The sequence below is a fragment of the Brienomyrus brachyistius genome, chromosome 7 (genome assembly GCF_023856365.1).
Source record: "Brienomyrus brachyistius isolate T26 chromosome 7, BBRACH_0.4, whole genome shotgun sequence".
NCBI classification, from domain to species: Eukaryota; Metazoa; Chordata; class Actinopteri; order Osteoglossiformes; family Mormyridae; genus Brienomyrus; species Brienomyrus brachyistius.
The window spans coordinates 945133-957841 of record NC_064539.1 but is presented as its reverse complement, the minus strand read 5'-3'; the positions used below and the strand labels follow the sequence as shown (position 1 = coordinate 957841).

General features: G+C 43.4%; 1 protein-coding gene across 2 annotated transcripts; it reads left to right on the top strand.

Annotated features, from left to right (window-relative positions):
- The first annotated feature begins 1850 nt into the window (after positions 1-1850).
- On the top strand, positions 1851-12271 carry zgc:114200 (Gamma-secretase subunit Aph-1b-like). 2 transcript variants are annotated; one of them, XM_049019780.1, is made up of 7 exons: positions 1851-2657; positions 3383-3553; positions 4436-4509; positions 7340-7462; positions 7924-8051; positions 9149-9272; positions 9614-12271. In XM_049019780.1, exons 1-7 carry the CDS (start codon positions 2545-2547, stop codon positions 9640-9642), a joined length of 762 nt encoding a protein of 253 aa, XP_048875737.1. In that variant the 5' UTR covers positions 1851-2544; the 3' UTR covers positions 9643-12271. The 2 variants fall into 2 exon arrangements, with proteins under 2 accessions (XP_048875737.1, XP_048875736.1); XM_049019779.1 differs by having other exon boundaries at positions 9149-12271.
- Positions 12272-12709: the final 438 nt, after the last annotated feature.

Sequence of the window (12709 nt, the reverse complement as noted above, 5' to 3'; positions counted from 1 at the left end):
CTCACTCAAGGAGAGGGGCACGTGCTTCCCTACGGGCAGCACCCAAAAACCCCGGATTAAGTGTGTACTGTCGCAAAAATGCATGCTGTGCATCTCTCAAGTAGACACAACATAGTATAGTCATTATTGTCCTTGCTTAGTCATGATCAAAAGTGATTTCATCTTCATAGCAGGATATTTTATTGAGGCAACTTGGGTTAAATCCTGTCCATGGGTACAACAGCATCCTTCTGGGACCAACAGCACGATTCAGGTTACAAACACGTATCCTTTAACCACGGTCCTGCTTGTGGCCATAAATAATACAAAGCCCTTTGTACATTAAAAAATAACTATATAAAATGTAATTTTAAAGTCTCAAACCACATTCTTATTTTCTGCAGCATGTGAACGGATGTATTGTAGCTCGGCAATAATCGCAGTAATCGGGGGAGGGGCACAATTAGCAGCATGCGTTTACAGCACATCTGCCCTGGGTTCAGAAGAGAGCACACTAGGGGGAAGCTAGCAAGCCAGAACCACAAACTGCACATCACCATCAACGCATTCATGTGCAGTTAATATATACACAACTATAATTAATAACTTTAGCCGGATCAGACCATGTGGTCCATTGTTTTCCAGTTCTGCTTCATTTTGACCTTATTTAGGGAGTTCCAGGTGTTTCCAGATGACAAACATTATCTGCACGTTGGCAGTAGCTGGTGACGTATCCACACTAAGGTCACCAGTAAGCAGGACGCATGGGTCGGGTTGCTACTGTCTACAGACCGTCACTATAAATAAGTACCGGATACCAGACTCTATTTCCAGGTAGATAATTTATTTTATATAAGCTCAATATTTATTCTAGCACACGTTTATCCAGGGAGAGCTGTACTTCACCACAGGTCCTAGGCAAAGCTTTACTTGGGAGGCCCCCCAAAAAGAAAATCGATGATCATCACACACCTTCCCCACTGAGTGGTAGTTGGGGGGGGGGGGGGGGCAGGCAGCTGCCTATTCTGCCTATAGCTTCTCCCATTCCAGTATCAACGACTGTGTATAGCTCAGTCAAATCTACAAATCACATGACAGGCAGTAGTTCTGCATTGTCTGTATTCCCTGGTTTGATCAAGGTGTTGACATCTTCCGTCTTATCATGGCCATTTACAAAATAGCTTGTTATTTAAAATCCTGCAGACAAAGCGTATGTCCTGTGCAGGGTCTTCGGGCTTTGGAGGCTATCCCAGACACAGCAGGCATAAGGTGGGAAGGGTCACCAACCCTTCACAGGGCACACACACCATTCACACACACACACCATTCACACCAATGGACAATTTGGTAACCTGAGCATGTTTTTGGACTGTGGGGGGGAAACCAGAGAACCTAGAGCAAGGCTGCCAGAAAGGGCCGGTGTGTGTACGGGAGCTCCCACACATGGGTTTCAACAGCTGCCCTAAAGGTTACCCCAAAAACCTGCATACACACCGACCCTTTGCAGATAAGATTGCCCACTCCTGACCTAGAGGAAACCCCACAACAACATAGGGAGAACATACAAACTCCACACATTTAGACCCAGGGCAAAGACTCAGATCCTGGACTGCACAGGTGTGTGAGCCAACAGTGCTGGTATTGGGCAAGCTACACTATGCTGTCACGGAATGAAACTGATGCTTTACTTAATCACCGGTGACAGATCGTTAATAAACGCGCCCGTAGAGGCTGTCGGTCCCAGGCGGGATTCGCGTTTTGAGCGACGCGCTGCGTCCCCTTTAAGAAATTTTAACTGGGTTGCCAGGTTTCTCGGTATTAGGACCGGGGGGTGTCAGTTTTTTTTTTTTTTTGGATACTTTGAAAATGCCCGCGGGCTCAGAATAAGAGTCACTGCGCAAACACGTATGGCAAGTAAAGGGGAGGTGCGGAAAATATTTAGGGGGATCCCCATCAAAGCAAGAAATACTAAAACGGCGAACCAGCCTCCTTCGCATTGTTAAACCTTTAGGATTGGTTTCAGGTCTCGTTGCGCGTTTTTTGTGGAGGATTTGACTTGGAAAAATTGCCAAGACCTGGCAACCTCGGTGGAGCGGTAAACCCGGAAGGACAAGGAAACAACTGGGAACAAACAGAAAAAGAGCGAAAAAATGGCGAAGGCTGCTCCGAAAAGGGAAGCTCAACTTAACTTTTAAAGATACGCAGAGAGGGAATCAAACGAAGAAATCCGCAGACGATTTAAAATAAACCAACACGCGAGAGAAAGACAATGGTTAACGGCGACACGGGAAAGCGTGAAGTGTGAACGGCGGCATTTGTTAATAATCTGAAGTAAAGGAGTATCCGGGAATAGGGGCGATGTAAAGCGCTTTGTCCGGTAACTTACGGCGCGTCCCTCGGGCTGGTTATATATCGCCAATCACCATCTATATCCGTGTAAGATAATTACTACTCGGCAGCTGTTGGTATCGTTTGAAAAGGGCTTCATCTGCGCGCGGTCGGGCTCCGTTTCCCCGCTATTTGCCCTCTGATTCCCGGTCCTGGGTCGATGATTCGTAGATAATAATGACCGTGGCCGTGTTTTTCGGGTGCGCTTTCATCGCCTTCGGGCCGGCATTAGCTCTCTTCGTCTTCACCATCGCCAGGGACCCCCTGCGAGTCATCATCCTCATCGCCGGGTCAGTACCAACACATTTCTTGTGCAAATACCCCCCCCTTTTCCCTTGAAAGAGTGGAAAATTGGGGCGTTTAAAGGTGTAGCGCTTCCTGTTTAAAAGAGGGTTTGTTTTAATATGCAGCTAGAAGTATGGTATTTTGATTTTTTTTTAAGTGGCACTATATATTTTTAACCATCTATCCAACTTTTGAATATCTCAGATTTTATCCCAATGGTCAATAAGCTGTATTTCTTGTCTTTTCTTTAGCCAGTTCAATACTGGGATGCCAACTCTCACGTGTCTAGCGTGACACTCACGCTTTCAGACTATTACGCTCACGAGAAATCTTATGGCAAATCTGCATTATTCTATTATAAACCTAAAATTGGCTAGATCAAAAGCCGTGGGGTAGTTTGCAAACCCTACAGACTACTTACAAGGTAGTGAAACTCTTACATAAATGTAAGTGCGTCTGCAGACTTGTCTCCAATTGAAAATCTCACTCCAGCCAGCTAACCAAAGTTGGCAACCCTGTCAATAAATAATGTGCTCATACAAGTCATGTACATTTTCCTTAATTTGTGGCAGGCTGTAATTTGACTGACTATTGTCTGACTCTGATTCAGGGTTAGGATCTCCAGATTCTGGCCAGTTTTCTTCCCTTTGTTGTGATTTGGTTGTGAATCTGTGATACGCCTGTGCTGTGCGTGAGACGGAGGTCAGCATGCTCTCTCCTTCCTCCACAGGGCCTTCTTCTGGCTGCTGTCGCTGCTGCTCTCCTCGCTGGTGTGGTTCATAGCTGTAAAGGCCAGCCGCCAGGAGGAGGCCACTGCGCAGAAGGGCCTGCTCATTTTCGGGGTCATGTTCTCCGTGGTGCTGCAGGAGGTTTTCCGCTTTGCCTACTACAGGCTCCTCAGGTGGGTTCGCCGTCTCATGTAATCCAGGCCGGAAAGATCCCGAACAGCAAAGTCACACCTTTCATTTTCATGCTTTTTTCCTTTTTCTGTATTCAACACTAGCAAATTTTTGGGTGGGCAGTGTTAAATCTCAAATTTCCCACCTTTTAGGTTCTCTGGTTCCTTCTGTTTATTAGCCAACAGACCAAATTGGCTTGAACAACTCCATGATTAAACTTGACTTAACCTTTTTGTTTATGGCATGGTTGTCCCAGTGTCAGAATGACCATGGAGTTGAACAGTATAAATTCACATAAGTATAATATTCCCTGTGAAGGCTACGACCTTCCTGTGCAGAAGCTCTCGAGTTTCTCTGCAGGCCTCCATGCCCATTGTTCTGCATTGTTGCTGTCCCTTCAGATGCCATAACACTCAGTCAGAACTCCTAATGGAAGAGGGTGTGACTCATTATGGAGTCCTATAGTAACTGACTAACCTCTCATTGGGAGAACATGTGAACTGGGAGAACTAAGGCTATTAGGCCCAACCCATACCACAGTTTCCCTTTTGTCTGTTCAGTCAATCCATCCAACCCTCCCTCCCTCCTTATACCTACCACTTATTTAGTGTCTTGATTGAGTGTAATTACATTTATACTGCATGGAAACAGCTGTCTTGTAGTTAGTCCTGTAGTGTATTTGTGGTCTATAATTTCAATGTTTTTGTTTGTTTCTGCTAATGTAAATTAACTGATGTGGTTTGAGAGATGCAAATGAGCATGCCTGTTATTAAAGTTTCATCAGAGGAAAGCCTGCCCTTTAATCCTCACTGTTATTGCGCTGCATTAAAAAAAAAAAAAAAAAGTCCACTGACTCATTTCTCTCTGCTGCTGCCGATTCCCAGGAAGGCAAACGAAGGCTTGGCTGCAATCAGCGAGGAAAACCTATCGCCCATTTCAGTCCGCCAGATGGCCTACGGTATTTTTATTGCCGTCGTTCTGCTGAGAGATGCTTTTCTGCCATTCTGCAGGTGGTGCCGTTGTGAAAGTCCATTTCCTGTTTTGCATTCCTCTGCCGTTCTCACTTCCTTTGAGCTGTTCAGTGCTTGTCTAGTTGTCGGAATGCTTGGGGGTCACACCTGCCATACATAAGGCACACATGTGGTGGTAAGCCACCCGTTTTATAAACCTGATTTGTTTTTAAATGGGTCGCTAATACCTAAAGAGTGGTCTGTGCTGGTGACAAGAATAGCTCACACTAAGCTCCAAGAGAAGATTACGCCCCCTATATCCATAGTGCCCTTGTAGCTGGTGAGCCCACTTTTATCAGTGTTTTTAATTTTCGTGAAATTCATTTGTCCGTAATTCAGTGAAGTTAATGGATCATTTGTTTGTATCTGTGTTTACAGAAGTGTAAATGAACGCTAATGTATCTTGTATATTTTGTGAATGGGAACACAGTTGTCACAGTGGTATTGAAATGTTAAGCTGCTGTATGTGCATGAGCCTGTAGATTTGACTTTGTGAATCACTAAGCTTTGAGCAAAGTGCTGTTTTTTGGAGGGGGGTGCTGTGTAGCTCTATATGGTAGAAATCCGAGTCTATGACCAGAAGGTTGTATGTTCACATCTCGCGACCCGTAACTCCAACTGCCCTAGGTATGCTGGCTCATGCTGTCCTCTTATCCGAAACTTTTATATTGCTTTGGGGAAAAAATAAATAAAATGTAAATATAGAAAATGATTATATGGTAAGAGGAAGCCATTGGTTGTGGTTAGCTGATGATGTCATGTATATATTTGTAAGATGTGATATTTCCTCATTGGATGGGTTTGAAATCTGTCCCTTTTTTGGTTTATTGTTGAAATGTCAGGCTGACCCCTGTACCAGAACAGGGACAAACATACAGCCGACTTGAAAGTGTCCTTTTCAGTGATTGACATGTAGACATGAGAGCTGTGTAGTCTACATGTGTGACAGAATTAATTCTCTCGGAGTGTTAATTATTCAGGAACATTATGAACAATTGTCGATGTGGGAAACATACTGGGAAACCTTACGGAAAAAAAGGTACTTGTGTTGGGGTTTGTTTGTTGGACCAGCAGATAACCTTGGCAGTACTATTTTGTTGGATTACAGTTCATTTATATATTTGTGTATAAGCCATGGTTAGTGATAATTTTTCAGAATTGTCTTTAATTTTTAGAATTATGTCCAACATTATCATAAGTGTATAGCAAGTTTTTCTTTGTTTTTGTTTCCCCTTATCCTGCCCCTTTTTACCAAATAACCTAGTCATCCAGGATAGCGTGCCCGGGCTTGCAGAGGCGCTGAAAAGTTTAGCCTGGAAGGAGCTGCCATTTATCCGCTGCTCTCACCTTTCCTCCCTTCCCTGACTTCTCTGTGGTTCGGGCAGCTTCGTGTGACTTGAATGTGACATTTCGGGAAAAAGATGGTGTCGCGTGGCAAGGACTTTATCCTATGTGAATGCCTGTCGTAAAACAGGGGAAGAGCTGAGTCAACATGGAGGCCAGTGTTTCAGTTACAGAACGTTAAATATACAAGTAAAACCGCGTTCTGTGGGTAAGACTCTGTACTTGGCATGGAGCTCCGTACCGTGTGACACGTATTGGCTGATTTGGCTTACAGTGTCTATTTATTTACGGCTTCTATAATCACCCTTTGCTTCTGGGCCTCTTAAGGTATTTACAGTACTCTGGTTGATAGTGCAGGTCTGTCAATAGCATGCAGGTGCCATACAATCAGTCATCAATATGTACACAGAATGCATGTGTGTGACTTTTTCTAGAGTCTGTACAGTTGGGTAAATTTAATGTGCTACTCGCAGAGCTAGAGGTAGAGGGCGCACTAGGGTGGCAACTGAACCCAGAGTGTCTGGCATCAAAAAGAACATGATGCCAAAATTTGAAAGTGATCTTTCTCTGAGTCCTATCTGTGAAATCTGAGAGGAATTGACTTTTTGGCAAACAATCAGTTGTACAAGTGTACAATGTAATGTACAAAGTGTGTACTATGTTAGGCTATTATATCTGTGTGTGTGTGTGTGTGTGTGTGTGTGTGTGTGTGTGTACACATATGCACAATATAAAATGTTAGAAAGCAGAACTAAATGGAAGCATTGCGTTTAGCTCTACATACAGTTGAGGACTGAAGTGATATTGTTATATTGTGTTCTATGGGCGTCACCACCATTAAATCTGAGGGGGACGTTTCCCGTTCACATTTCATAGTTATTCGTTTGGGACGCCCCCCACATTTAACATAAAATATTAGTTTTATGCCAGTGTGTTTCCCCCCCCCCCCCACATTCAAAATGCTTCTGATGCCCCTGTTGTGTTGTATAAAAACTGTTATTGGTCCTTTTGAAACACATTTAAACTTGTGTTTGAACAATGCAAGCGTAAGTTTCCCTCTGGCAGATGGGCTGGTGTCAGCTGGCTCCTGTCTCTGCTGGCATGTATAACAGTCTAAAGTGTTTTAATTGGAAACACAAAGACACGGGGACTTTGTGTACACGTAGGAACACAGATATTGAAGGTTAAGCACCTGGTTCCTGTTAAATAATTGCAGTCTGTCTTCTGCTTGTAGTAGTTTGTAATTACCAGTATTTCTGAACCCAGTCCTCTGGAACCCCCAGACAGTCCACGTTTTTACTTCCAGCTCCCTGCCAGACAGTCCACGTTTTTTGTGGACTATCTGTGGTTGCCTGAGGACCAGGGTTGGGAAAGGAGTAAGCAGGTTAATGGTGAAGAGTTGCCTTAGACTCGTTTATTTGCTGTCCATTACAGTGGCTGGCCTTGGCTTTGGCATCATGAGTGGAGCCTTCTCTATGATCAACATCCTGTCGGATTCCCTGGGTCCTGGAACCGTAGGCATCTTTGGTGATTCACAGTATTACTTCATCACTTCAGGTTGGGAGATGGTTCATCATTCTCATATTTCCTGTCTTTTAAAAAATCCCGAACAAAACGGTGTAATGTCGTATTGCCTCTTTCGGAATTTCCCAAGAATATAGTCTGCAAGCCTTAGGGCTTCAGATGTCAGCTGTGTCTCCACCTAGTGGTGGAAAATCATTATCAAAATGGAGATGAACATGAATTTACCGCAACAGTGCCTTAGCGTAACACTAACACGTCCCTGCTTGAGCAATTCCAGTATACTAAGAACATGGGGAGTGAAGAGGAAAGATATGATGCACAGGAGCTATGATATTGGATTTAAAGTATATATTTTTCATAATGTATATTCTGTTGATCATTAGCCTAATTCTTGTCCTGGAGAAATGTCCATTGTATAATAATGCTGTTTTTAGATCTGTCATGATGATGATGATGATGATGATGATTAGCCTGTTAATCTTTGCTCCCGGCAGCTTTTATGACCCTGGCCATGACTCTCCTCCACACCTTCTGGGGGGTCGTGTTCTTCGACAGCTGCGAGAGAAACCGGTGGTGGGCCGTCGCCGTGGTGCTGTCGCTGCACCTGCTAGTATCTGGCCTGGTATGCCCCTCCCCCTCCCACCGGTCACGTGACGTCCGCACCCATAACACGTGTGCCGATAAGCGGCTGTGAGCTCGAGATAGCTGCTTGTTTTGTTGCGTGGTACAGTAGTACTCACGTGGGCCCAACAGAGGAGAAAGTTTCCTTTAGCAGCTCCTATCTAATGTATTTCTCCACATTGTTGCATAATAAAAGCAGTTAAACTAAGTAATCTGCTTGGCAGGTGAAGCCTATACTATTACGAAAGTAAACCCAGCTTTAATAACCTTGAGGTCTAGGCCTTGGCTTTGTAGCATCCCTTTAAATGAATGAAATAAGATCTCCATCCATATTGCTCTGATTATCTGTTCACTGTAAAGACAGCAGGGAAGTTGTCTATAAAAATGCAGGTTTTTTTTTAGCTCGCATAGTATCCAAAGGTTGTTATCAGCCTCTCCTTGTTCCATTTTATTCAGTGGACTTTCTGATCTTGAGAGAATATTTGCAGTACTGTCCACTGTGGAGCGTTGGACAGGGAATACAAGGACTGCCCTGTATGTGATGGTACTGCTGACACAACGCTGTCCTGCTGGGTCATTATTTGGCTTTTTTCTATTTTTTATTGTAAAAATGGAAGTCTTTGAAAGGCTTGTCAGAAACATTCAGATTGTGTGCACTTAAACTACCCTTTGTGAGTGAGTGTGTGTTCAAGCAACCACTCTGTGACTGAATACCATTCAGGGAAGCCTCTAGCTTACACTTTGGCTCCCCAGGACAGACCGTACCGCCGCACAAAGGCAAAACACCATAACTACATATTTCATGATAAACGAGTTATGACTAGAATTGGGGCTTCTAAGCTGTATTTTAACTCGTGCTAAATATCTTGGTTCAATAGCTTGGTTGTGAAGAAAACATTTAGTTACTAACTACACATGTGGGTGGAAAATCCAAATTAATGTGTTTGGCCTTTGTAGGGCAGTGTGGATCACTGTGACTTTAACTGGATATGTGCTAAATGAGCTGTTTTGTAGTGTCTCTCTATTCTGTCTGAATGCCTTTATGTACTATATATCTGTACCGCATGTATAAGATGTCCCCCCCCCTGCCCCCCACAGTCCTTGCTGAATCCCACCTACGAGGGCAGCCTGCCTCCTGTGTACGTGATCATGGTCCTGATGGCCGTGTGGGCCTTCTTCTCCGGCGGCGGCTCCGTGCAGAGCCTCATGCAAACATGGCCATGTAAGTCTCCTCTCTGTCGTCACCATTCTCATTAGCGTGTCTGACATGCTCACGCGCACTAGCATTTTCATTAAGCTGTTTGACGTGCTCTGGCACCTGTTTCATTGTCCATTTTTTCACCTGTTATAGCCGAAGCACCAAAGGACCGTGAATAAAGCAACCGTATCTCATTGCATTCTGCCCCTGCATACCAGTGCAAGCTGTGCCCGTTTCAGTGAAAGTGGCATCCTTGCAGGAAGCATGCCCTTTCCGTTTTGTTGAGTGCTGCTCTCCCTGTTAAACTGTAATGTGATATTCCCACGCTGGGTCCCTGTTCTGATGCCATGTTGCATCTCTTTCAGGTAAAAAGAGCGACGTTGGTTCCTCCTAACTGATGTGCTGAGCACCTCTTGATTTTTTTTTTTTGATCGCTCTCCCCTACCTGCCTCTGAGGGGAGAGGATCACGTTGGTCTGTGTGTCACTGTCCAGTGACACGGGGGTCCAAAATAAGGGTCAAGCAGGGTCAGTCCGGAGAATGCAAATTACCCCCCCCCCCCCCAGTGGACAATGGACAGGCAGAACTGGAGACCCCAACCACAATGCTTCTGCCGAACCTGTCTGGGGAATGGTGTTTCAAGAACCTTCATTGCTGTAAAAATGTTCTTAAATGTTGCACATGCCCACAGAATACCTGAAGATTTGAACTGTACCTGTGTGTGTTATTGAGCAATGGATCTAAAGTTATTGTTGTAATTGTCCCCCCTCCCCCCCCTTCGTCTCTGTCCTATTGCTTCACTTTCTCTTGTTATATTATGTTGGTGTTTCGAGTTCCATATTAGGCTGGGTTAGGATGCTCCGCCCATGGTACTGATTTTTCATAGCAGTTTTGGCCCCAACAGCAATTGCTGTCTGAAGACTGACTGTCCAGTCGAGTCGTGTGCTCACCCTTAAGCGTCACCCATTTGTCTTATGACTTCCTGCAACTGGCACACTTTGGTGCATTAGACTTCAGTCTTGTGTTTGACAAGTGGAGCGGAGGTCATGCATAGGTCACTTTCAGGAATGACTGCCAGTACCTTGGATGAGAGCAAGAGGACCTAGTCACACGCTTGGCCATTTTTTGTTTAATCGCAAAAATTCTCCTGATTATATATACATTTTTTTTTTTTATCTGATTACACTCAAGCTTTCCCCTTAATGTGAGGCTATTCTATGACCAACTTGGGTTAAGTTTCTACACCAACTCTTTTTGTGTGCTGTACAATTTCTTATGCAAATATAATTTGTGGCGCTATGCTTTAAAAACAAAAATCAAACTACAGATTCTGTATATAACAAAGGTTTTATATCTATATTTTTCTTTTTTTGGTTAGATTTGCATACATATGACAAACCGTAACCTTGTCTGTAAACATGGACATTTACTGACCGATTTGAATCTTCAGGAACACTCTTATTGTCGTATTGTAAACAACTGTGATTAAGAACCACATGGCGATTGCGCTGCAGCAGATCGGGGAGGTTTGGTCCTGGGCTTGTGATTCTGTCTGATGGTGCTTTCTCCATCGATGATGTAGCATTTCATCTGAGATATGGTACAATCGGCTACGCTGTAGCTATTTTGGTTCTGTTATGTTCAACGAAGACGTCAGTTGTAGCCAAAGAAATCCACACTACAGCATCTGTAACTACAGCTTTTACGATTTCTATCCACTTGTGGTCCTTGTTTTAACTTCACACAAATTTTTATGTACGAAACAAAACTGCTATGTTGCTTTAGCTGTCTTTTTTTTTTTTTTTTTTTGTATATATCGATTTGTCTGCTAGAGCTTCAGCCTTGATGTCCTGTTATTTTGGGGATAGTTTTTGCTAGTTAATGCCAACTGTTATGGCTTAACCGTTGATCTTTAATTTTTTTTTTGTCCGGCTGAGGATGTGTGTATGAATACCGAAAGCCATGAGGTCTGCGGTGCCTGCTGTAGCAAAGTGCTTCTAAATTCTAGTATCTAAATTCCCGTGTTGTCTGGCTTTTCCACAAAATGTTCATTCCTTCCAGACGAAAGGCTTTTCGGAATTCCTGACTGCTCATCATGGGGGGTAGCGAGTGGCTGCTTTTAATCCATTCAGAATCGCAAGTGTGGTCATGCGTGGGAAAAAATCGTCGTCCAGATGCTGATTCTGATGCTCATATTTTACTATATTTTTATAATGATTCCTATTTGAAACCGGCCAGAGTAGAAATCGAATGGAATGTTTGATCTCTGGGGACAGTGAGGACAGACTGCTCCAGTGTCACCGAGGAATGAGTCGTCTGTAGCCAGCTCAAGCCATGGGGGTCATAAAAACGGCATATTGCTGTAGATCCTTGCGTGTGAGAAATCATTGTATAGACTCCAGTTAAAAAGTATTGCTTAGTTCTATGGAAGCATTTAGTTTTAGGTTGCAATTGTGCTGATCAGGAACAGTATCCCAATCAAAACATTGGCCCTTACCGAGAATTTTCAGGTAAGGTGTGTGCGGGCCGATGCCCACTGGCGGTCAATGTCCCAGACCAGATATAGCCTGTCGCCGTAATAAATGAGGGTGTAGGACCTCAAAAATCACTTGTTTACTTCTGCTTAGAGGCTCTGAAATCAGCATTATCTTCACAGGAAAGCCGATTCAGCTCTGATAATAGTGCTCAGCCAAAACTCAGCGACACTTTCTCCATTGTTTGTTTTGGGTTTTGTATAATTTCTCCATTTCTAGGGTGTTCTGATTTTTACATACAGTATGCAAATATGCGACACAAGATGTGTATTTCTTGAAGCTAATTATAACTTTCATTTACCATTTATTTTCGCATTAGCATCTGCATATAGGAACTGGTGCTCCCAATTTTTAAATTTAATAAGTTGTGAAAAATGAATAAATAAAAAGGCATCTAATGTTACTGTGCAGCTGTAGATAATTTGTAAGATGTGTGCCAAACCTGGGTTACCTTGCATTTTGTAACAATTAAAGAAACCTTGTCTCCTAATTCACGTTTCTTGCTTAATGCTGTGGGAATTGCACAAATCTCCCCCACTTGAGGTTTAATGACCTGTAATTTGCCTGGTTAATTTAACTTAATTGTGGGGGCAGTGTATGACTCAGCAGATTAGGGGTTGTATTAGATTGTATACATGATCAGGAGGTTGCTGGTTGAAATCCCAGAGTTGGCAGAGTAATTTCACCTTGAACAAGGTTTTTTATTTAGCATCTGCTGAATAAATAAAATGTAAATGTAATTCCACCCAACAGTATCACTGGCCTTCCTGTATTAGTTGTAACTGAATTTCAGATGAACTGCTGTAAGGAAATCCTTTTTCTAGTTTCAAAATACATAACTAAAATACAAAGGATTTACTGCAACAGTATGTTGCACAATGATGGGTAGAAAGATCTCTCATCACGAGTAAGAATAGTCTACACATCC